At 41.2% G+C, this 26,658-nt stretch overlaps 1 protein-coding gene across 2 annotated transcripts in view; it reads left to right on the top strand.

Annotated features, from left to right (window-relative positions):
* Positions 1 to 26,658, top strand: part of PLXNB2 (plexin B2) — a 262,562-nt gene that overhangs the window by 135,653 nt on the left and 100,251 nt on the right. For both annotated transcript variants that reach the window (XM_074870093.1, XM_074870095.1), the window contains exon 4: positions 7,974 to 8,042. In XM_074870093.1, the coding sequence (XP_074726194.1) occupies positions 8,041 to 8,042 (2 nt within the window). In that variant the 5' untranslated portion in view covers positions 7,974 to 8,040. The remainder of the gene's footprint in view (positions 1 to 7,973; positions 8,043 to 26,658) is intronic.

Raw genomic sequence — 26,658 nt, 5'->3', positions numbered from 1 at the left:
AGGAGTAAAAAGTGAACCTTGGGTGATTGTTACTTTTTAAATAAAAATTTAAAATAAATCTCTCAGCTCTCCACTCCAGTTTACTATCTCTAACTGTTCCTCCTGCACCTTCTTCTCTGTTGCAAATGCGTTTAAAGCCCTACAGTGTTCAGGATAAATTCTCCATCCTTTTATGCTTTTCCTCTTGTTTTTCACACCATCCTTTGCTGCTGTCTCCTTATGTCACTTACTCTCTCTCATCCGTGCCTCATTCCCTATTTAATGAACTTTTTCCTTTTTAACTTCCTACACTTAGCATTTTTTCCTCTCCTTTTTCGCACTCCCACTGTCATGCCTGCTCCTTTTTCCAATAATGCAGGCTGCATTTTGTGATTTAGGAAGTAAACCTTCAAATTCCTGTGCAAGTACTCCCACTGACTACGTGATGAAGAGACTGCAGTACTGGGCCATAGCTTGGCAGATGTATGGGGAAAGGTAGTGAAGCCAATTTTAAAGCAGTCTTAATTACCTTGGTGGTTTGGATCGCTTTAGTTGACTATTAAAATGCATATTTCTAAGGCGAGGTGTGCACCAATGGCATTGTGTAAATAATAAAGAATTTCAAGAGCTTGATATAAAAGACTTTATAGAGGTAATATTTTACTTCCAGTCGAGAGAAATGGAGGGCACTTTAAAATCAGTTTTACTAGCACCCTGTGTTTAAAAAAACCCTCCTTCTTTTTGTTTAACCTCCTGTGCAAGCCTGGGCATGTTTTGAGGCTCCCAGGATCCAATTTCATGTAGTATCCTATTTCAAATCCAGGCCAGTGCAGATCGATCGAAAATCAGTGCTCTCAGAAATAAAACTGCCTGTGGAATGCCTTCAACGACATGAAGATGAAAGGGTGAATGTAATATAGCAGATACTGATTTTCTTTTTTGAGGTGGGAGGCTCTGAAGCAATGTCCTTGGATGTTGCACAATTTACCTTGATTGAACAGTAATGGTCGTAGGACAATTTTGGTGAATTTTTGTGTTCTTCAGTTAGTAGTTACAGCTGTGTGTTGTGAAGGGGGGCTGATTGGTGTTGCTGGAATTGTTTTAAGCCAAAGCAGCAGCTGTAGAATATTTTATGGTGAGTGCAAAGTGACCTGTAAGTCTGCTCATCGCCAGAGTAACATGAGATTCCTAATAATTCCTGTCAGCTAAATACTTATTGGTATTTTGAAATGACTGAGCTACTTCAGTACTTTGAAAACTGCTGGTGAATGCAAACTAGTCTAATTGATCTGTGTTTATACTGGTTTTTACAGTCAGCACAAACATAGATGGCAGTCTGCTTCATTTTCCAGTATACCTCTCTTGATGCCTCTTCTTCTCCCTGGCCCTTAGAAGCCAAAGGAGAAAAAAAAGAAAAGAGGATTATCTGAGAACTGAGAACAGAGGGAAATAGGAATATCATTTCAGGGCTTTGAAGGAATAAGAAGGTGAAGAGAAAAGTGAACTTGTGAGCTTTGGGTAATTTTGAATTTTGGATAATTTAAAAATTTGTCTGTGTCAGTATTATGTTGAATTCCTGGAAAACTATGAGTAAACTTTGTTCTGCTGTGTAAGGGTGGTCTCTCTCCTGTCACCTCCACTAGTTGATGCTCGTGACATGGGGAGCATCTTTCATTGCTGGGAGACCACTGGGTTGCACAGATAGGCCCCTTGGATGGCAGCAGTGTGTCACGGTGGCTGGCCTTGGCCCCATTTGCTATCAGAGAAAGGGGGGAGGCTTCAGAGAAAAATTCAGCGGCCTCACATGCTGAAAAAGTGCTGTTTAAAGCTAGCCAAGAGAGTAACAGTAAGCACAAAGGGTGTTTGAATTTATTTTACAGTCTGCCCCTTGGACAATAAAGGCTCATCTGTTTGGGAGCTTGAGCATGGTGTGATCTTCAAAGGTAGATACATATAAATGTATTTTAACTGAACAGGGCTAATTAAATACACAGGCTCATCAAAGTGGAAGTGTGAGTGGTGTCTGACTTTGCTAAAAGCATATTGGTTGCTCCTGTAGCCTTTCCCTATGTGTACACATTAATGCACAAATGTGCGTTCAGGACAGCAATTCTGGCCTTGTTCACCTTTGGTCTTGAAATAGGACGTGTTTTGTAAACTACTTGATGATTAACCTTCTGCTAGAATATAAGTGGTAAGCGTTTACTGAATAGTCAGAGATTGGATTCCTGCTTGCAGACAGCCTTTATTAGTTGAAGTTGTGTGAGTTCGAAATGAAAGATCTGTCGTGGCAACTTTTTGAGAAGTCCACTCTGGTGTCCTGACAGATGTGGAGAAAGCAAAGTGCTTGATGAAAAGTCTAATAAGACAGCTGTTGAAAGTCTGAATGTGGTCATTTTAAGGACTGAAAAGATCCTGCTAAGCTACTAAAGGGAGTTTCTTTACTGTCTCTATGCAGAGTGTATCAGAGTAAAGACATCGATTTTTTCACTAATTCCTGAATCTTCTTTTAATCAGAGGGCACAAAATTAAGAAGATATTATTTGATTAAAAAATGAAGATATTCACTTTAACAAATCAGACTCCTAACATGAGCAACTGGGATGCTTCTCTAGCCAACAGTAAGAATAAGAAACCCAGTTTCCATTGCCTTCTGGAAGAATCTACCTTCTTCCTTTGACTGTACTGCATACAGAGAAATTACCAGATTTGATGAGACACCTACACCAACATGTGTAATCCTCCTGTACTGTCAGAGAAGTTACTTCTCACAGGATTCATTTTGAAACAATTTGCCAAATGGCATTTGAAAAGTCATAGGCATAGACTGTACTGTTTATGATTTTGAATTTATCACCTTAACTCCCTGGAACTCAAGTTGGAGATAAAAAATAAATATATGGAGATATCTCTAATGTGTGTTGGTTCACCTAACATGTAGAACAGTCTGATCTTCTCTGAATTGCATGTGGTGTTGAGCTTGTCACATTGACTAGCCAGGGTCACTACAGGTGTGTTTAAACTGAAGACAACCTGGAGTCCATTTTTACATCTGATTTGTAAAGTTTCATTTTCGTGACAAAAAAAAAAAAAAGTACAACCATTACTGTGCTAAAAGTCTGCCTCTCCTGTTTGCTATTTTAGCATTCACAGGTATCTAATACAGTTAAAATTATGGTGTAGCATGGCTTTTATAGTATAAGTTTAGGACAATGGTGTTAATTTGCAACCAAAAAAACCATGAGTTACACTGGCCATCCCAAGTGTGTGAGAGTAAAATTCTTTGTATTACAGCTTACTGTCAGGCATCATGTTTTTGCATCACAGCTGAGGAGCTTTCTAGAATACCTTTTTCTACGAAGGCTTAAAACTCATGGATATGATTTCTTGGTATCCTTACCCTTGTAAAATTACTAAGCTAGATACAGTGTTGGAAGACAAGGAAGTGAGGTTTAAGAGTTTCTCAGATAGCTTTTGAGAAATTGGGGTTGCTTCTCTGTTGCTTTGCATTGGATTAAATCCTTATGCCGAGTGTCCAGGCAGCTGAACAAGTATGAACCAGCATTCAGTGCTGGCTCAGCACCTTGCTGGTCATAGAGGAGCCCTGTTGCCTTATGTGAGTGACAAGGCAGGGAACAATTTTGTCCAATATTAACGGTAAGGTTTGGTAAATTACGCTCTTAAGAGGCTGGGAAAAGTGCTACTCACCAATCCTCGCTTGCTTCGATTCTTGCGCTGAGAGATGCTGCGTCTCAACCTGTTGACAGTTCACGGGGTAGAATTCTTGCTGTTTGATCTTTGCAGTGAAATACTGTTGAAAGAGCAGGTAGGATTTCTAGGCTGGTCAGAAGGGACAGCAGAGAAAGAAGTACCTTGTGGTTAGTGTGTTTAATTCTGTAGTTAAGAAATGTCTCTGGAAAAAGAGATAAGGTATTTAGTCTCCTTAGACTAAAATGAAGGATATTCCAAAAGGATAATGGAGCCCAAATTATTGGGTTTCAGTTTTGGGTTATGCTGGTCTTCATTCAGATTTTGGTCTGAGACTTCTAGATTTTAAGAACAGAAAACTCCAGCATGTGTCGTTTCTCCCTTTTTTTTTATTTTTTTTTTTTATTTTTGCCCCGCAAACTACAGGAAGAGCAAAATGAAAGGTCTGAGTGAAAGCAGTTGTTCTTTTGAGATATATTGGGCAATATTAAACACTTCCATTATTATTTTAATATCCTGTTAATTTTTGCACAGGGTTGATCAAGGTCTCTTCATAGTGCATAAAATTGAGGTTAAAAAGATGTGGGGTGGACTGGAAACCAAAGCAAAAAAAAAAAAATAGTTTGAGCAGTATCAGACCTAAGTGTATCGAAGGTAGAGCTAAGTCAAGCGGCTTCAAGACAACAAGGATACTAAGCCTGAGGTAGCCAAGTGGAGGAGACAGAAAGGAAGTCAGTAATAACACTCTGTAATTCATGTGCTAGAAGTGGAGCGGGTGTCTCTGAGTCAAGGAGGTGGAGAGAGCAGAACAGAGATGACCAAGAGTGACGTAAGCTGGAGAGCTGAAGGTGAGGGAAGATACAGCATTGGGCAGATATTGGAGTGTAGTAGTGTGATACAGAGTTAATTAGAGATGTAAATACACTGCAATGTCTAGAGTCTTAAGCTGTCATTTGATATCACCATAAAGTTTTTAATAATAAATTCTATATCCTGTTTCCATATGGACATGATCTCAGTGTTGTAACGTAGCCTTCCCAGAACTGGGATGTGAAGATCTGTTTTCAAAGTTAAGCTCAAAAAAGCAGTATGTAGTGTTATCTTACGCTCTCTGTCCTATCAAGTGCACTGTGCTTTTTAGCTCAACAGCCTGACAAAAGTTCCATGGGCATATAAAAGCCTATATGAAAAGTATCTGCCCCATACATTACATATAGCTGAAGGCTCAGGGGAATAAGGTCTGTGCCTGGGAACCGGATAGTACAGCCTTCTATCCCTGACCCAGTGCCTGCCCTTTCTAACAAACAAACAAAGGCCTCCCTCAAAGAAATGTGGTTTATGATCTGTTTTTAGCTCTAGAAACAAACAAACAAAAAAAAGCACTCAATATGTTTTTACTCTACTTATGGCAGCATCGGCTTTAGGCACCACAGGACGAGTGCTATGCGTTGTTCCTTGCAGCTTTTGGAAGCCCCTATCCCCCCAGCAGCTGCGGTGCTGGGGCAGCACGTTATCCACTTGGAAAATTTTTCACTTGAACACAACCTATCAGCCTGAGTTTATCTTCTTTTTGAAATGATGGTATCTGAGATATTCACCCTAAATACAAACTGCAGCTGCCTGATGAGGGAGAGGGTGCTTGCAGGATGGGGAGGTTGTTTACAGTTGTCCTGTCTCTGCTGGATTATTGACCTGTCCTGATGGTCTTAACTGCATGACACATCCATGGTGGTCTTCGTCCTTTCATCCTAAAGGAGTATTTTGATTTGAAAGGCAGAAATTGTGTCATATGAAAGGTGGGAGCAGTTAAGTGCATTCAGATTGGGGTGGGACAGCATAAGAGCTAAATGTAGCCTAATGGCAGTAATCTCCCTGCTGTCTTCTGTGAGTTATGGAGAGGAGAGGGAGTCTCCTCTGAAAAGCAGCTCAGGGAAGATTGATTTCTCCTCCAGAAGGTGATCCACAGCAGGACCCTCTCTGTCAAGCCAGTGGAGAGAGGAGAAACAGGAAGATCAACCTTGTTAGACTGAAGTTAGCTTGTGTGAGCATCCCCCTACCCAGTTGCTCTGTTTGTGCTCATGGTTTCTGCCAGCTTTAAAGAACAACTCCACTGTGTCATCTAAGTACTTTTCAGGTCAGTCTGCAAGAGCCTCCAGTTGCCAGAGGACCCTTGATAGCAATGTGTATTTTAGTTCCTTCAGTTCAAGCAGTCCATTTTGACTGGCCCATGAAAGACCAGTTCCTTGTGATGTTCCAGAGTAAGATACTGAAAAAGAGCTGTTGTGCTACGAGCAGGAGGTAAAAGGAAAAAACAAAACCAAACAAAACCAGGAACCCTTGCAGCAGATGGTACCACCTGTGTCCATCTAAACCTAGCCAAAGCAGCGTGCCTTTTGAGTGGAGAAACGTGGAAAATCTGATGACTCAGTCTGAATAAATAGGAAGACAGTGAGCGAGATTTCTGGCTCATGTCCCAAGCCTCTTATGAAAAAGGCTTCCTATTTTATAACACAGAAAATTGAGTACAGTTTGGTAGCATCATTCTCTGGCACAGCTGATTACTAACTACAGACTAAAATTGCTGGTGTACCCATGTGAGAACTGACACATAAGTAGTCCAATGATTCTGCCAGTTCCTGGGTTATAGTTGAACCTGTTTTCCCAATAAATAAATTTCTGATGTTATTAGCAGGGGACAGTTGTTGCATCTGCAAAGTTAAGATGTGAACCAACTGTGCAAGACATGCCTAAATCACTGTTCAGCAATGCTTGCAAAAATACTCTAATGGAGACAGGCAACATGGACGTATAAAGGGAACTCAGCGGGATGAAGTCTTGTTTCCTTGCTGACTACCTCCACCTCCTTCCTTCTTGACTGTTGTTGACAGTATCATAATCTTTCACATCCCTTTGCACTTCCTTTTACTTCTGTGTTTCCTTTTCCTTTATATAGTTAAGTTGCACCAGAATTGTTTTTCCAACTTTGTCAGTAACAAAGAAAGAAATATGCCTTTTCCCTTGGTCCTAAAGTCTAAAATTTTTGTCTGTCTCTTGGGTTGGCTGCTTTACTTACACTCCCCTCCTACGACTTCCCTCAGTCCCAATCCAAACCTACACTCTCCAGTTAGGCAGTATCATGCAGCTGTGGTCTAAATATCTCACCCAGCTCTTGTCCCATGTCCCTTATGTCACGATTTTGCTGGGTATCCATGTTCGTCCTCCACCCAGTGAGGGTGCAGGTTCCCTCAAACAGCTTTTCCCTGGGCAGAGATGAATGTACATAGTTTTAAAGAATGTGTTACCACAGCAACTAGATATGGGGAATGCAAACAAGAAATTAAATCCCATCAAACATTAACAAAATAAGCTTGGTTTAGTACTGGGCAGCCTCAAGGAAAACGAAAGGAAAATAAAAGCCCTGTTGAGGTTTGTCTTCCCTCCCTGGGGAGCCAGTGTTGCACAAGTTTCAAAGTCAGGTTCAGCAGAGATGAGATGTCTTTGGAGAAAAGGTGGTGGATTTTGCCAGGTGTTCAAGTCTCTCTCCCCTGGAACTGCCGTGCAGTGATCTTTTAGTGTGTGCGTTGGCATTTACTGCAAACTGTTTGATTGGGCATTGCATGCCTTGCTAAAAAGTAACAGAAATAACTGTGTGTAAGAAACAGGTTGGGGCATTCAGCACTTACTACATCTATTGACTGGGATAGTTTTTCAAAGACAATTGTCATCTTTACCTTCGTGTTGAACAATCTACATGAACCCTTTTTTATCACTTTTTGGCATATACAGTGATGTTAAAGAATATCAGATGGTATTTTATCCTTCCCTAGAGAGACAGACACTGTTTCTCTTCCATTCTTAAATGTTTGATTGTGGGAGGTGCTGAGTGCTGCCATTGATAAGAGTGTGTTCAAGCTCTAGCTAGAGGAGTGCCAAATCATACAATACCCCATCTGTAATGCTAGGCATTCTTTCTGGTGATATATCAGTTGAGCTCTCAGTTCTTCAGTAGTTAGTTGTACATCTGTGAGCAGCTGTCCATCTGATTTATTATCTGAGCAGCTATTGAAATAGAGAACATTGCCCCATTTAGCCTCAGGATTGAAAGTTATGGTGTGCTAAAGTTGTGTTTAAAATGTGACAAAATTGACTATATATAAACAAATTAAAAGTTTATGGAACACTGTAGATGATCTTAAATCAATATTTCAAAGTTCATAAATTTAAGGTGATTGAGCATAGCTTAATGCATATGAATATATTTTTAATTGCTGCTTTCTTTTATTTAGTAAGAAGATTAAACACTGTCCTGGAAAATAACTTGATTGTAGTGAAGAAGACTTAGTGGAAAAGTGAATGTAAGTATTTCACAGCACATGTCAGTTATTTATGTTTGCAGACTATTGACACTGGTGATATTATAAATCATGCTAAATTGACAGCCTAATTTGCCAAAAAGACAACTTTTAGTATGGCAAGAATGCTGGATCTGATAATTGTGCGTATGCGTGTGAGGTATAAAATGTCTATTACGTGGTTTTCAGTATGAGTCTGTGGGCTCTATGTACCTAAATGCTTTTAATGGGGCCACGTGCTGTTAGTTATTTGCATGCTTATGAACTGTTCACAGGAAAAATGTCAACATGAAGTTGTCACTAAGTGCCCTTAAAAGAAAAAAAACCCACAACACTACCCCTCTATAAATACCCATGGGGATCCTTAAATTCTGTAATGTGGACATGTTTTCCATTTCCAGAGGAATTTAGTCTAACTTGGAATAATGCAGCCAGTATATAGAATTTTTCTGTATACCTGCCTCAAAGATGTGAGTTTATAGTAGAAGAAGATTGCACTGTGGATTGGCAATTCAATTTAGAGTGAAATACAGCAGCTGCAAGTTCCGAGCTAAGTGCATCATTGCTCACTTGAGGTCACTTTTTCAAACCTGGAGTCAATAGTTATCTAACAATAAGAGCTTTGGTTCATTTTCTAGACCCTTTTGAAACTTACTTTGCTGGTGAATACTCCATTATTTTTCTTAAAGTAATTGCTTTCCCTAGCTGTATTTCATAATAATGTGAACTTCCTAACTGTGTGCATGCACATGTGTATATGTACGTACATATTTGTGTGTGAAGCACAGCCATATCTCTACAAATCATACCCCAGGAGGCTTTGAGTGGCTCTGGTGTGCAGGGTAGTGATCGTCATGAACTTCTAGCTGCCATGGATTCATTCCAGTATTTTTTCATTTTACATTTTTCCCACGATCTCACCTTCCATTTCCCAGAGCCTGCCTGATGAGTTTGGAAGCGGTCAACTAAGCCTTTCCAAATGCTGGATAAAGTACAGAATTCATGACTTAGATGTCAAATAGGATGGTGATCCTGTTTAAATGTCTAACAAGCTGGGACGGTTTTAATTTTAGCATTTGGGCTTTTATAAACTTGTCTTCTAAAATTGCTAACTGACCAATAGTACTGAAACAGTGAGATACTACAGGAACATTGCAAAATGCTGTCTGGTTTATTTTCATGGTTTGAGCACAGTGGGCAACTGAGCACCACGCAGCCACTTACTCGCTCCTTCCCCCTCAGGAATGGGAAGGAGAAAATAAAGGAAAAGGCTCTGGAATCGAGATCAGGACAGGGAGGGATGATTCACCCATTATGGTCATGGGCAAAAGGCAGACTCCTTAGGGGAAGAAAAAGAACATCAGTTTAATTCAAACACCACCACCACCAACACTTAACAGTGAGAAGTATAACCACATCTTAGAAAAACCTCCCCCCACACCTTCCTTCTTTCCAGGCTCAGCTTTGCTCTTGGTTTTTCTACCTTCTCCCCCATCAGTGGATGGAGGGATGGGGAATGGGGGGTACAGTCAGTCCCATCACTCCTACCTCCTCAGGGAGAGGACTCCTCACATTTTTCCCCTACTCCAGCATGGGATTGCTCTCACAGGAGGCAGTCCTCCATCAACTTTGTCCGACATGAGTCCTTCTCACGGGCTGCACCTCTTCCCGAGCTGCTCCAGGGTCCCTGATGCATGTTGCAGTTCTCCAGGTGCCTTACTACAACAGTGGGGACTTACACAGAGTCCCAGCCTTCTTTGGATGCAGTCACCTGCTCCAGTGTGGGGTCCTCCACGGGCTGCAGGTGGGCATCTGCTCCACTGTGGACCTCCAGAGGCTGCAGGGGAGTCTCTGCTCTGACAAACACCACACCGCCCCCCCTGCCTCCTCCTTTCTTCCACTGATCTTGGTGTTTGCATAAATGTCTCCCTCACACCTCCAACTCCTCCTCCCAGGTTCCCCTTCTTAAATACGATATCACACAGATGCAGCCACCATCGATAATTGGCTCAGCTTTGGCCAGAGGCAGGTCTGTCTTGGAGCCAGGGGAGCCTCAAGAAGCTTCTGACGGGGGCCACCTCTGTAGCCCCCTCCTTCACTACCAAAAACCTCTGACACACACACAAACCCAGCACATTTATATAGAGTTATCTACTGATACGGAATTGCTTGAAATGAAGATCCTCAGATTTTACAACATTGTACCTGAGCTAAAGATTTACAGACTAGGCTGTGCATTGACTGGTATCTACATTACTGGTATCTGGCCCAGTTTGAAACCTATATAGGCTTATAAGATACAAAATCAAATCCTTAAAACCTTCCAGTTTGTATTGAACAAAACAAAACAAAGTTTGAAGGCATTTACTGGGACCAGTCACTTTAGTTACTCCAGGGTCCTAAAAGTACATCTTGAGTGACCTTGTTCAGGCCAGTGGCACTTCTTGAACAATTCCATGTTTGTGACAAGTTTGTACATGTAAAAGTTTTTCTTGAGTTACTTTCGCATTATTCTCACCAACTTGATCTTCAACTGTTTCTCCTGGGAAACTTGGGAAGAGGTACTGTTATCTTCAGTTCCCATTTTTTGTGAAATAAGCAGAATATTTGGGGTTTGTTTGTTTGTAGTTTTTTAAGTGCCTATTTAGCAGGAGAGTGCCCTGTGAGTATGGGTTGAGTATGGGTAAAAGATATCTGCCCAGTTAAAATGTCACTTCATATACGTATACATGTGAAAACAAATAAAAGACATGAAGTACAGCTGTATTTCAGGAAGTTGAGTAATAAACTATTGACAACATGATTATTAGCTGGTCATGAAACTGGCAGAGGAGTAAACACATCCTTGTGGAGATGGATACTAGCACTTTGTCCTTGATGTAAAAATAAATTTGGTCTCCAATAGATGTTATTTTTCTGATATTTTAATTTTGTGCATGTGTAGACTGAGCTCCTAAATGGAAACCTTCTTCTTGATCTGTCTCTTGCGGATATCTGACATTAAAATTGTAGATTTATCCTTCTAAACTTGAATAATTTTTTAAAAATTAATTGGCTTACATTGACTGGTATTTTTGTAGTAACGCCAAATTAACAAGTTTATGTGGAGAGGAGAAAATACCTTTTCATATCTACTTTTGGTTTTGTATCACAGAAGTGGCTATGAAGACATTCTCATATAAAAAGTCAGTAGAGCCCAAGAGAGGGAACAAAGCACTTAACAGGAAGCAAGAGGAGCAGTGGCTTTGCCTGCAGTTACTCACAACCTGGAGGTAGAGCTCTGAAGCTATGAAATCCAGCACCTCCTCCTGCAATTTTGATTTGTATTGCATCCTGAGATATTTAATAAAATTTTTTGTTTCAGTCAAAATTTAAAATTAAATCTTAAACTAGGGTTTGAATACATTATAATGGTTTGGTAGGAAAGCTGGTAGGATTTTGTCTTTGGATACCCATAAAGCCAGAAAGTGGAATAAACTTGCAGAAACTTCCTCTTCCTCATTCTCTTCCAACAGAATTCTGGACTGATCTTTCATGGAGCTGAAAGTCAAAGTTGGGATGCTGGAGGAATCCAGTGAAATGTTGGGTTGCTGTGTTTCTTCACTTGGTGAAGAGGAGAGAGGGAATGGGGATGGAAAGGGGTTTTTTCCCCTTAAAAAAATAGGGAAAGGCTAGGAAAAATGTAAAATAGAGTGGAGGGGATGATAAGCTGCTAATTGTATTGCATTATACTGATGATACATCAAAATAATCTTGAGGCAGTGACTGCAAGGAGAAGGGGGGGAGCGTGTACCTCAGGGAATCAGGAAGAGGCACCGTCAAGTAGAACACAGGCAGGAAAGTGCACAGGGTGGGGGGGAAGAACACCCAGCCCTATTTAGATACCAAAATTAGGTTCTCACTGCACATCTTGTAATCTGAGATCCCTGGAACATGTTCTTAATGTAGCATTGGGTGTTTTGTTCACTGGTCTCAATGGTATTTCTTATGTAAAACATGCGTGCTGGCACTGTAAATAGCCTGGTTCAAACACCCTTGTGAAGGGTGAGGACAACCTCATGTCATGTGCTGTCGCTAAACTTTGCTTGCTGGTAGGTAGGTTCTTTCTGGAAAGTCTATGGAGATGCTTTTTAGACTTCTAGGATTATAAAGTAGTTGCTCAAAAAGAGTGCCCATCCCAAAAATGTCCACCTTAGTTTCAGGATCCAGCTGGGTATTGTAAAATTAATTGTTGTTTATAAGAACTTGGCTCCTATATTGTGAATGCTATAAGTAATTCTCAGCAGCATTTGGATAGCATGGTAAATAAAGCATAGAGCCACACTGGATAATGAGGACAAAAATAAATATTGGAGAGTCACTAGTTCATTAAGTAATGTCTATGCTGTGCATGAAATGATGCATGGGAATGGGGGAAAAAGTCTCCCGTCAAAGAGACTATCGTGAAGGATTCCCATAAGGAACTTTAATTCTAGTATTTTCTAGATATGACAATCAAACAGACTTGAGTCCCCAGAATCACCTCTAAGACTCATCTTTAGATCCATAGGACTTAAGTCACCAAAACACCAGCTAATGTTTGTTTAGTGTCTTCTGTGTGTCTTGGACAGCAGGCGAGAACAAGACATGGGCTTTGCAAAATGTTCTCACAGAATTTCTGCTATTGTCACCCTGAGACGCTAGAGGACATTCAGGGAGACTACACAGGGTTTGCACCTATCTTCATGCATGTGCTTTCTGGTATTCCTCCCAGTACCTGTGTCCTGTCTTTTTTTCTTTCCCTTTGACTCTGTCTTCCCGGTGTTGCCTGGCTGATAGTAAGGAAAATACTGCTGCTCCAGGAGAGATGACGTCTCTGCACTACCAGCACGAGTAGCCTGTGACACCAGGTCAGGCTGTAACCACCAGCAGTAGCAACCACAGGAAAGCCCTGCATAATGGTCTCTCTGGGGTGTGCAGAGCAGCTTATTTGCAGACTTATGCTGCTGTTTGCCCATATGCTATCAAGTACAATCTTTTATTTCACTCTAATCTAGGTTTATATTCATTGGGACATGGAAGGGCCAAATGTCATCCCTTCGCTGCTAGATCTTTGCAACAACAGAGCCCATGGTGAAAGTCCTGTGGTTATTATTGAGCGCAGAGTGGCTGGGAGAGAGCTGGCTCTGCGGGCAAGCCTTGGCTCTCCCATCTTTCCCTGTCAGCAGCTTACATGGGTGACCCATCTAACAAAAGCATCGTGCAGCTTTGGATGTGCTTTATATCACTGGCTACAGATGAAACCGTAATAGAGTTTTGCCCATATGTTGGCACGTTTCCCTCTATGGAGAAATGAGGACACATTTTACCACTAGATGCAGTATTTGAGTATCTGCAACGTGTTATGAACTTCTCATACTTCACTTTGAGACCTGCCTTGTGAAAAATACTAGGTTAGTTATAAAAACGTGGTTTACTGCAGGGTGGGGGGTCCTTTACCCCTGCATTGAGTAACATTTAACCTAAGTCTACAGGTGTGGCTACAAGACCCACAAGAGAGAAGGTTCTTGCAACAAAACACAGCTTTTTATTTAGAGGTATCCATTCATCTTCCTTGAAACAGATCTTCATGTCAGTCTTTCTTCCTCATATTTCTCCAAAATAGTCTCCTGGGGAATACATAGAAAAATAAACAGTAGATTCTTTACCATTTTAGGAGAGGGATGGAGACAAATTCAACTTCAAAATCCTAGCTATTTTAAATGCAAAATGATCCTTCCTTAATTAATACTTGGCAAAGCATTTTAAAGATCAAAGTGTCAATATTAGCTAATTCTCATGGCACACCTGTCAGGTAAGTAAAAATTATATCCATTTATAGCCCAGGAAGCTGAAATACTGTCTAGCATCAGCATTTTCACAGTTGCTACCTAGTTAATTTACTGAAATAGCTAGTTTAATTCTCAGAGGTTCTGCATATTCTTGCTTGTCCTAAATTATACTTGGAGCGCAAGAGTATTCACACTTTTGAAACTGAGGGCAAGTATTTTGGTACAGAAACGTGGATGTGGCAGCTGAACCTTGAGGCATCCATGCTAAGGCTTTTTCAAATCTTAAGCGTCCCTAAAAAGTCTAGAGCTGGAACCTGCATGCTGCCAATTGGATTGTTTCTCAGTGGAGGTGCAAACAGTATGAGTTATAGATGGGCTTGGGAGGGTCAGTCTTTAGAAGATTTTTTTTTTTTCAGGAAGATGGGTATAGAAGGAGTGTTTAGAGAGGGAGAGGATGCTTGAAGTGGGAAGAAAAATGGTGTGTGATGGCAGTTAATTTTTCTACCTCCTGCTGTTGCTTCCATTAGAGATGCAGGTTACCTTGTTATTTCTGTCATGGCTCTTTCTCCTTTTGTTACAGCATCAGCAGAGTGGTATAATTGGGCTGAAGGACAAATTTTTTGCTGCCCTGTTGAGCAACGACCGAAAAGGAGAGGAGATTCTGAACAAGTGCTGTCTCCCCTTCAGTATGCAGTGCAACTTGTTTCCAAGTGGTGTGTTAGTTGAAGTGGTGGTGGTGTTCAAGTGCCTTGCTTTGTCCGTGCAAACAGTTTTTGTAACCTGTTTGCTCCATTTGGTGTGGCAATGCCCAGCCCTGAATAGAGCACAAAACTTAAGGATGGCGTCACTCCATCCCAGTCTGTTCTCCCTCTTGCAGGAGCAGGTGGGAATGGACAAAACCCCAGCCAAAGGCCATCGATGGGTTGGCACTTAAAGGAGGGAAAAGCCTATGCTACAAAAAGGGGTCTCAAGGGATTGAACAGCCTGGAGCAGGCGTGCACAGCTGAATTAGGAGTTGGAATTGTTTGGCTTTCAAATTCAGAGGACTTGTTTGCTGTCTTGGCTCTGCTCAAAGTGAATAAGCACTACTGCTAATAAGAAAGCCCAAAACAGAGGAGTGAAGGATTAAAACCAGAAAATGATGACTCACCCTCCCCTCTCCCCCCTCCCCAGTTTCAGTCCCCACTAAAACCACTTTACCTCACCAAAGCTCTGGTGGCTTTTCATTTATAAATAATCATGTGTTTGAAATGTTAAAATGTGTAGGCAGGGATTAAAAGGATATGTGATGCTACAGCATTAAAACAGTGCAGACCTCTGCAAGGGAATTATGAAGGAAAATTAAAACATAGTTATTTTTGGCAAGTGCTGCTGCATCCTGGGGAGATCAAGAGAAAGCAAAAAGCAGCTTATTCAAGCCTAGTGAAACCTAGTAGGAAAGCTGGGTGCAATAAAATAGGGTTTCACATCAGTTCTTTGTCCTACTAAAGCCGAATTTGAAGTCTTGGGGTTATCTCAATTTTGGGAGAATGCAGGCAGGAAATTCACTGAGAAATTTCTGTCAAAGTTACCAACCTAAACTGTCCTGGTTTATAGGCTGGTGAATACAAGTGCCTGGTTATCACCCACATTGTAACAGGTTTCTTCCTTCTCCTAATCGACAGTGGGACTGAGATGTGGATGAACGCCTGGTAACACTCTCAAGTCAGTGTGTCAGCCTACAGGATTTTACAGAATAAGCAGGTTGTGATGCCCATTTGGGGTATTATTCTGTATTCTCACAGAAGTGAGAATATTGGCACCAAGTTTCTTGTTGTGTCTGGCAATGAAAATTGGGAATTGTCCCTGCTTAGAAAAAGGAATGCATTACAGAATTAGAGGGAACTGTTGCAAATCAGCTGTCAGCATTGACTCTAGCATTGATTCTGGAGTTTGAATATCATTTTTAGTGTCATTCTCAGATGCTACATTAGCTTTGTCTCCATAAACCTTTGATTCCTGGTCAAAGGGAGCCCTTTCACAGGACTGCCAACATTGGAGTCGGTGAAATCTGCCTCCTCACCCCCCTTCTTTTTAATTTTAGGCGAGTGAATGATACCAGTGTGAGCAATACCAGTATGAACAGGCACAGATAAGGGCACTGTTCTGCTTTTCTTGCTCATATTGCTGCTGTCTGCTTGTGGGTACAGGGGAAGCCTCTGAATGCTATGCCTGTAGGAACTGTGGAATTGCTAATAAACAAAACAATTTTAGGAGGCCCCATTCATTTCAGATCTAATTAATTTTTGACACACACTCTGAGCCTACAGACCCAGGGAGCAGGGCTTTGGGGGGATCTCCTTGGGTGTGGCAGGGCAGTGCTACCCCCTCACCTCAGCTGCCCCGCAGCTCCCTTCAGCCCTGAAGGCTGGAGTGGTGGTCCCTGCTGCTCCTGGTCTCCTGCACAGGGCTTTCACTCCAGGGCTTCTGCAAAAGCCCGTTTGAAGCCTTCATGCTGCTGATCCTCCTGGGTTTGATGCTGGAACAGCCTGGCTGCAGGGCCATTGTGCGTTTCTTCATAGCTAGCAGTTTGAGCACTTCTGCTCTGTTCCTGCTCTGCATCCTCTTGCCTTATGATAGCAGTGATGTTGTTTAAGCAAATTGTCTTAGGTGAACTGGTATGTCGCTTTGCTAAATGGAAATTGTTTACTTTAATGCGTTGATTTGTATGGAATATGCAACCTCCACTGCTCTTAACCTTTGCTGTTACTTTTGTGCTAGCAAACATGAAAAAAAAATGCTCTGTGCTCTCAGGGTGTTACTTTTTTAATGCTGTTTTTATGAATCTGTTTATAAGCCCAGCCTGTGTTCTTGTTTTGTTTTTCTCCCTGCTTTAATGCATTTAAATGTATGAGTTGAGAAAATTCTGTATAATAATCTTTAGTTCAATTAATGTTATATTTAATTAAATGATTTAACAAGCATAAAAGTAAGAATTAAATACTTGTCTGCTTAATATTTTTTCAGGGCTAAATTCAAGGCAAGCCTCAACCTTATTTGATTCAGTTAATACAGTATGTGCAAAAGACAGTATATTTAAAAATAGCTGTTCCTTTGGACAGCTAGACAATATTCTAGTGTCCTGTTACTGCAGCACTCAATTTGATCAGGCACAATGTCATAAAGTAATATCAAGACATAAAAATACCTAGTTTAAGTAGGAGATTTCTCAGTGTCAGTCAGTAAGCCAGTGGTTGAGTAAACAAAATTCTTCCAGGGATACACAAAATACAGTCTTGTTTGTCCTTGCTGGTTTTCCTTAGATTTGCATCAGTTTAATTTGTGACTAGTTAAATGAATCTTATTAAATTACAGTTCCTGGGAATTTCTGAGTTTGCGAAACATTACATCTCTATGTTTATACAGCTAGTATTTTCTTTAAAATGTGTCTGGAAATTTCCAGACAAGTGAAGGGACGTGCCACGGTTTTCTTCAAAGCTAGACCTATGTTTACAAAAAGCATGTTTTTTAGAGCTTGTTCTGGTTTGGGGTTTTTTTGAACCTGCAGGAAGAACAGTGGTGCTGGTTGCACTGAGGAGGCAGAAGGTGTGCATTGCTTTGAGAGCTCTGGCTGGTTATTTTTCATACATAAACATAGAGCTGCATCTAACTTTATTTCTTAAAAAAAAATTTTTGCCCCTTCTGTGGAAATGATGACTTTGCAAATTATGGTACCTGTTACGGGCAGTGTTATGATGATTTATACTCTGACACCCTCTTCTTACCTTCCTTTCCTGTTGTGTTTTCTGCTGAGATCCTCTTACTGCATGTCAGAGAAGTCCTGAGGATGGGGATGCCAGGGGACCCTCCCTAAGAACAGCAAGCTTGGTCACAGTTTTGACTTTGGCATCCTCTGCATCAGTTCCACATCTGAAAGTCTCCACCATAGGCTACTGGCCATTTGGCTCTTCAGGGCACTCATAGAGGGGAAGAAAGGGTCACAGTACTGTTTCCATTGTAACGAGAAGAAACATACAGTACAGCTCATGTCGAGGGTGGTGGAGCAGATTCCTGAAGTCCTTTAGCACTTCTTACAGCCATCATCTTTAGAAAGCCTGAGCTATATCATTCTGTACAGGATAAACCAGACTAGTTTGGTCTCTGGTCTGCAGTGGCATTGACTGCCAGTGCTTCATTAGAAGTATCCAGTAATGGAATGACAGTAGAGAGGTCTGCTTGGTCACAAAGCCAGGGAGATCCTGTTCAAAGGCCAGGATGGTGCTAGGAAGGGAAGGTGTGTATGGCCCAGGGATGAGCTGATTTGTTGCATTCCCAGGTTTTTCATACCCTTGGGTGAACTCAAATCAGGCTGTCCATCCATATGTGAATTCTTCAGTTGATTGACTTGAAAGATATATTGGATAGCGTTTGTTTATAGTGGTCCAAGCTACAGAATATGGATTTTATCTGGCATATAAATATTTGTGGTGCTACCCTGGGTTTGCTTTGCAGGATGTGTATGCTTCCTTCTTGAGCTGCACCACATGGGAACATTCTACCTGTTCGCATGATTACAGATGTTGCCTAAAGGAGCTCTATGCAAAGAAATTATCTCTCCTAAGGGAGGTATATGTGAGCAAAGCTTTTACAGCTGGGGGGCAAGCTACAAGCTATGCTGAGAGAAATTGTTCTTTGAAAATATGTCTTTGAAGTATATAGGACCAGGAGGAAAAGAACAAGTAAATGACGTAGATGGGGAATGGAAACAAAAACTAAAGAAAGGAAAATGTTCCAAATACATCTATTTTGCATGACTTGAGCAAAATTGCATATGCTAACATTATTGTAAGTAAATGTGGTACCCTGAAAATAGTCGTCTTATAGAAAAGCTGGCATTTATTCTCACGAAAGAAGAACAAGTGAAGATAACATCCCCTCCCAACAAGCCTGTCTGTTTGTTGTCTTTGACAAGGTGAGAGGCAGCGTTTCTTTCTCCAGTTGTAGGACACCTACTGAAGGTGTTTTACTTAAACTGTGTCAGGACATGTTTATACAGTCACTTTATTGGGTACCAGTCCACGCTGTTGCTGAACAAGGTAGGTTGGTTCTCCCATCTCCCCTAGCTGCTTGTTTCTTCCACTTCCATGGGTGGAATAAGTATGGGTGCATACTAGTGATGAACTAGGTATCAACTGTTCTGCCCAAATGTTAGGCGAAGTATAACATTTACCCAAGATCTTTCTTTGAAATGAATGGCAGGACATCGGATGGAGAGAAGGATAAGCTGCTTGCTGTCAGATTCACCAGATTAAGCTGAAATTCTGACCTTGAAGGACAGTAGAGGAAAAAGAAAGTGTCCCAAGTGAGGTGTAAGGCATGCTGTGATCTTCCTCATGTGTCTGTTAAGCAGCTGACAGGACCCTTGCCTGTAACTTCAATTGCTGAATAACTGGGGAGAGGAAAGGGAAGAGAAGGAGGGGCCACATTTGATGTTTTGAGACATGTGATTTTGAGGCAAGCATCTCTGCAGTGATGCTTCCTGTCTTGTTCTGCCAACTCCTTTACTGAACTACATTTATTGTCTTTGGCATTAATCTAATACGTCTAACGTTCTTGGGCAAGGTAAATATCTGACAGCCGCTTTGTAGTTAATTTGTCCCCATGCTTTAAAGATTTGCAGTATCCGCGTAAAATATTGTCATACAAGTAGTGGGTGGTAGAAGGCATGCTGTTAAGTAAGGAAAGTAGAGCCTTTCAGGTAAATTCCCATTACAGTGTACAACTGTGTTTTCTGGAAGTGGTTGGAATTGCACTAGGGTCTCAATTTTCCATTCACTGGCCCTGGAAAAGGCATAAGCATCTAAGAGATGGAAATTAGTACAAATTGATCTCATAAGTGCAAATTTTACTAAAATTCCTGTCTGTCAGTGTGTGAGTGATTTTGATAAATTAGATTACCAAATTATTTTGTTCACAACAAGTTTGCTTATGTTATGGGTGAAATATGCAAAACAATATCTAAATAAAGACTAAGTTAAGCTGTTAAATGCTGCTTCCGGGAGTAATCAGACATTTTCTGGCTCGTGCTTTGATTTGAAGGCTGTCTGTCAGCCTTCATCTTTATTCGTGGTAAATAAAACCTCTCCCCTGAAGGGATCAAGGTATGAGTGCATAAGAACCATAATATTATGCCTACCGCAATCAGTGATTTTGTAGGGATCCTGTTAAAGTTCAAGTTCTTTCCCTGCAATTGAGCAGAAATACCAGTATATGCTGGAAATAAATCAGTCACTGTTAAAGGGGATCAAGAAAGCTTAAAATAGAAGGAGGCTGCTCAAGGCAGGTGTCATCACCCTTTAGGACTGAAGGAGCTAAAGATAAAATAAAAAATACCAAAGATTGTAGTTGGGTCTCTCTCTCAGCCCTTCCTCCAGCCAGCAGTTGTTCTAGTTGTGCTAGTTTGAAAACCAGGGAGGTGGCAGCCTGGGGAAGCACAGAGAATTCACTTGATGAATGGATAGCAAAGAAAGACTAACCAAGGGACCCGAGTGAAGAGGGGCACATGTATTGAGTAAAATCTTCTGCATCATACAAATGGATGCTTGGGCAATTTACTCCACATGACCCTTTCTATGTCCATTGTCAACGGGACTGTGAGAATGTGAATATACTGAAGAAACCAAACCTTCGTGAACATCATCTCAGCAGGTGACCTTCCACAGTGATGAGCATCAGGCAGTACTCCAAAGGCGGCAGGTAAAGTGCTGCCTGCCATCGTCAGCGACAGACTTCACACCATATTTCGTGAGCGGGGACAGAGCAAGGCTCTGAAGTGGTTAGTGCTGTACCAACCCAGAAAGGTTTGATGCAATTTAAAGCAGATGTGACCGAAAAGCTCCATCCTTATTTGGAAGAAGGCAGTTTTTCATAACATGATTAAGTATTTACATGAAGATCTAGTAGATGATGACATGGAGAGGACAAACAAAGTCTGTAACAGTAATAAGAAGCCCAGGTAGAAACAAAAAGAATTATCATGTATTTTTGGAGAAGAAACTAGCCTATGCAAGTGGCTGAGCATCAAGCTATGTGAGATTAACTGATCTCAGAGCCCTTTTAGACATAAAAGGGCCTGGCAGTGTCTGATAATAAGCTCTGTCTGAAACATGCTGCCTAATGGCAAAACATTGATTGACTCTCATTTAGTATTATTTCTGGACTGTGGCATATCTGACATGGCCTAGATTTTGAATTTTGGTGTCTCTTCTTGCTGGTTTATTTCTGTGTGTATGGCCACTATAAGACAGTGCTTTTGTAGGGTAGGAATGAAAGCACCATACAACAGGTTTCTCAACTATATATCGAGATCGTACATCACTTGACAGAGTGTTGCTTTCATGTTCACACAAATGTAATTCCCTTTTGTTGAGAATGCAGTAAGAGAGTATAACTGCCATAAGGACCAACAGATGATGTAAAGTATTTGGCGAAAATTTAAATTGCTCAAATACTTAAGAATTGTTGTATTAACTGTTTTCATGGAATAATGAAATGTTCTAAAAAGTAAATGTCAGATTTTGATTATCTAGTGATCTGTTGCTGCTCTACCGTGTTACGTTATTAAAGGCATCTTTATCTTTTTATCTGCTTAGTTATCTCTTGTCCTCTGTCCTTACTGTACAAATCAGGATTTTTGCAGTACGGAGGCTGAGGATTTGCCCTGTGCCAAATACTGATCCACAAGCTGAAACAGGCTTAGGAATTCTTGGTTTTATTTCACAGACCATCCTGATTTAGAGTTGTGTCTATGAAGATTGTGCTTCTTTCCTACAGACCACTCAGTTCTAAAAATAACTATTTTCTGAAAGCTTCTGTATGAAAGTGTGTATGTATGCTTATTACAAGTAATTTCCCTGTTGCTTTTGCTTGGGTGTCATTTCTTTGTCCTGCTTTGGTTCCCTCTGAATTTTGAGCTGAGCTCTCAGGGGATGAGCGTGCTGGAGATCACCATGGCAACACTCTGAAAAATGCTCACTGCAGGCGCCAGGCTTCATCGCCCTTATCCCTGCGAGAGCTCTGATGATCTGTGGACTTGCAGACTTACTGGGGAGCTGCGAGAGGGACCAAGTCAGTGGCTGAGAGGTGGGGGTACCGTGCCTATTAAAAATATTTCCTATGTAAATTGAGGAACTCTGGATATTGCTCGCTGATGTACAGCACTAGCAGCCAGCATTTTCATGGCTTACTGCTGAGATTTCCCTTAGCAGACTGTAAACCCTCTTCTTTTACTCCACGTAATTCTAATATTAGTCTCTTACATCTTAGCTCTCCCCATTTTCACTGAAGACTACTGTGGGAGCCATTGCAAAGGCAAAGTTGTTATCCTGGTAAAATCTTAAAGATGGTTGATGATAAAACATATCATAAAGGTTATGATGCAGAGTTTAAAAGAGGTGAGTGCTCGTATCCCTGCTGTTTCCAAATCCTTTTTCAGGAGAAAAAGAAAACATTCAAGGAAGAGTTATATTATAGATGAGTGTTTCACGGCAGTGGCTAGGTGAGAATGGGTTCTCTCCAGCAGCAGGAAGTAATGGAAACTGGGTAGAAGTGTATTGCCTTCTGAGACAAGAATTAAGGGCCCTAGGTTGTGTTCTGACAGGGGAAGTGTGACATTGGAGTTTTGTTTTATGTTACTGAAAAAAGAAGTACAGCATGTCCCAATACATGGAGGAGTTTTTTGGTAGGTTTTCTTTCTTCTTTTCCTTTTTTTTTTTTTTTTTTTTTTTAAAGTACTGTTTCAGGCCACCAGCTGTAAGGCTAGACCACCAGAAGGATGTGGGCCTGTAATGCTCAGAGCAGTGACTAATTCAAGTGTGATCAGCAGCCTCAAGTGTGAGCAGCAGATCAGGTGCCTCTGCTTCCAGTTATTGCGTGGGGAGCACTAAGCCCATGAGAACAAATTTGTGAACAACCAGGATGCAGAGCAAGAATGCCCAAAATAGTTGGCAAGGAATGCTTAGGAGAAAAAAGGTATTTGAAACCTTCCTTTCTAGGGGTTTTCCCAGTCCTATTTGTGGTTGTGTAGAGGTCAATACCCATGTTAAACTGAGGGCAACTCAAATTCACACTCTGAAAATGGGTTACATATTTTGTGTTCATCACTGGGTAAAACACACAAGCTGATTCTGTGCCAGGAGCCAAGATCACCCATGCAACTCAGTGCCCTAGAAGTCAGGTTTTCCTCAATCTGTTCCTGTACACGTAGAAGTGGTTTTTGTATAGCACTGGATCAAGGAGCCCTGCTTCGGGCAAAAGCATCTCTTAGCAAAGCGTCAGAGAGATGGGTGCAGATGCACTCAACAGCCTGAATCAAGATTTCCCAATTCCTAAAAGAATCTTTCTCGATACAGTGCTACTGTACAAACACCACAGCATTATCCACATGCTCCCGTCCTCCACTCCCTCCAACCAAGGGCATACGTTTTTTCTTGAATGTAAGTGGCTCTGGCATCTAAGTACAGAGATCCCCACTGTTGTGTTTAAGTGCTCAAAGTCTGGATCGAGCTTCTGCTGGAAGTAAGTATAATAATATTTAGTCTGAGGTTCCCAGACAGTCTTGACCATGAGAAAAAGAGCAGAGCTGCTGAGTGCTGACAAGGTGAAGGTAGTTCAACTTCTGTAGAATCCAGAATTTTGGGGAATATGGGGAGAAAAATAGAAAACTAATGGTATATATAGTCAGAAGTTATGAGAACGGCACTCTGGTATGACAAATAAACCTTACGAATGCTACTTTCATTTTTTGTCATTAAGGGCTAAGAATGGTTTATTTTAACATGTAACCATTAACATGGAATAAATTGGCCAATTTCCTTCTAAGGCCGATGAATTAAATAAACTCACACGTGCCTCTTTGAAAGAAGCAGTAAAATTATAAGTGATGCCACATATTTTTAACCCATTTATAGAGTAGAACTTCAGCAGATCAAGAGGTGTTGAAACATTCCTGTAAATGCTGGCCAAAGAGCTCAGCACTCTTTAAGAGGCTGATTGAAGAGAAACAGAGTTCATGGGTTATTTTAGTTTCCTGTTTGTCTATTTAAAGTTCATATTTTAGAAACAGGACTGAAAAAGCATATTTGTGCATTTCAGAAGAATCTCATTCCCAGGATTTCATCAAGAGAAGACTTTAAAACTTAATGTTAAAAAAAGTACTTACTCATCACCACCAGTAGGCAACCCCTGAACTCCAGAGGTGTTGCCAGGGATGCCATAAGTCAAAAAATGTTGTACCTGAGCCCTATTTTTTAACTGTAACTCTAACTGAAAAATGTGGAGGTTATGTGGGTCACCACTCTGCCAGAATGCGTAATATAAACAGGATAAAGCAACTGGGTGCTCATGGAATCTCAGCATGAACAAAGTTTTAAGTGCTGACTTCCTACTACAATTTCTAGCATCAGCATTAATCGAATCCAGTGTATTTATCTTCCTTTGCCATTCTCACTAAAATTAGATTGTTTACATTTTTGAGCAAGCTAATGGCACAGTTATTTACTGATTACCTCTACTAGACAGAAAAAACCTAGTAGAGATCCAACCTGCTCAGAAGTTCAAAGAGGCTTCCGATTCCTTTCCTGTGCTGAGATGTATAGCTCTCTTGAGGTATGCAGTACTCGATTCTGCCAGTTCCTGAGGGCTCTGCAGAGAAAGGAGGGCAAAAAGATCTTCAGAAGCTTTCCCAGCAAACCAAGTTTTGGTGCTGACCAGGCTTAATACCCAGTATTTTCCTAAAAATGTAAATGTCTTATCCTTGAGGTTCTTGCACTTATTCATTATTTAAATGTGTCTTGACTTTGATGTGGAAAAGCAATTTCTGCCATGTGTAAAACGTTATTGGGAAAAATACATTTTGCTGCTCATACAGTGAAAGAATTCTTCAATTCAGCCCCGTTTCCCTACCTCAGCCCTGTTGTTTCTAATGATGCTTTCACCTAACAAATCCAGGCCTTGAAGAGAATAATGCAGTAGGTAACAATTTCAATCAGTATAGGAAATATGAAACAGCAGGGAATGAATTTCCAACTGTGGGGAAAAAAAAAAAAAAAAAGGTGAAAACTGTTTTTTTCATTTCTTTCTCCTTAGATTGGTCTTACCCATGGGGCTTTTATGGTGCCACAGTTGCATACTTATCTAATAATTGTTTCCTAATTCTGCTCCATTTCTGCACTGGAGTAGTATAAAATGTTGAGCTCCACACAGCCGGTCAATTTTCAGGATCCCATGTGGACAACAGAAACCAGTGTGCTGTTAGTAATCTGTTAAAAGGATAATTTTCCTTTTGTAACAGTGTTTAATTGGATGGAATCTCAAATCTTAACAGTACCTACATCTCTTAAATACCATTCTCATCAAGGTGTGACAATGGATGGGGAAGGGCTGCTCGTTTGAACAGGAGGCTTCTCTCTAATTAGTCCAAACCATACCTGAGTGGGGGGAAAAGAAGTTTGCCAAAATAATTTCAAGAGTCAGAACTGGATACTTTCTTGTGACAGCTGTTCATTTATACTGGGTTGTTACTAAATAACATGTAAACTGAACATGTGTTTGTGGAGGGGTCACACCGAGGGGCATTTCAGCAGTGACAAGGGACGTGGCAGTTCCTTGTCAGTCACGAACAAGCTGGGTTAGGCTGCACAACTCGGAATCAGGCCATGTCTTTCTGTGTTCTGAATCTCACTGGGGTCCCTGGGTCTTACCGCAATATAAAAATAGTGGTTGTCTGAAGCTGTGTAGCCCAGGGCTGGAGCAAAGACCAGCACCTGGCTGAAGCCAGGGCTGCAGGACAGGCATGGTGTGCTTGCAGCAGCTTCCATCTTCTCCCCCTCCAGCATGAGCTACAAAAATTAAAAATCTTACATATTTGTGTTCAGTGTACAAGGTGGAAGGTTGTTAGAGGGGGCAGATAGAGTTAAACCCTTGGAGGCAACTGGGAGACTGGAAGCATGGGGTCAGTGAGTGGTTTTTTGAATACTCAGGGGTGGGAAAGATGAGTGGAGTATCTGCACTGTGGGTCAGGGAGGCTATTGGAAACAAGGAAACATCATTCAAAATGTACCCCACCTGGATTCCTGTGTCCAGCTCTGGGGCCTCCAGTACAGAAAGACATGGACCTGCTAGAGCGGGTCCAGAGGAGGGCCACAAAAATGGTCAGAGGACTGGAACACCTCTCCTGTGGAGAGAGGCTGATAGAGTTGGGCTGGTTCATCCTGGAGAAAGCTCCGGAGAGTCCTTATTGTGACCTGTCAGTATATAAAGGGGGGTTATAAGAAACACAGAGAAAGATTTTTTACAAAGGCCTGTAGTGACAGGACAAGGGGGAAATGGTTTTAAAGTGAAAAGGGGTAGATTTAGACTGGGCATATGAAGAAATTATTTTTCTGTGAGAGTGGTGAAGCACAGGAACAGGTTGCCCAGACAAGTTGTAGATGCTCCATCCCTGGAAGTGTTCATGGTCAGGTTGAATGAGGTTTTGAGCAACCTAATCTAGTGAAAGATGTTCCTGCCTGTGGCAAGGGGGCTGGACTAGATGATCTTTGAAGATCCCTTCCAACCCAAACCAGTCTATGATTCTATAAAGCTGGCGTCCTGTCCAAATAAAGAAAATTAGAAGAGATTTTTAACTCCTGCAAGTTGAATATAAAAGTTTCAATGCAATTAGGCAGACTAAAAAAGCCTTTTGAAGAATGGTTTACCAGAGTAGGCTAAACTAATACTCAGACCTCCTTCAGACATGCCAGGAACAAAAAGCTCAGTGTAGGACCATGGTG

Source organism: Strix uralensis, chromosome 5 (genome assembly GCF_047716275.1).
Source record: "Strix uralensis isolate ZFMK-TIS-50842 chromosome 5, bStrUra1, whole genome shotgun sequence".
Lineage (NCBI taxonomy): Eukaryota > Metazoa > Chordata > Aves > Strigiformes > Strigidae > Strix > Strix uralensis.
This window is presented reverse-complemented; position numbering and strand designations above follow the sequence as displayed.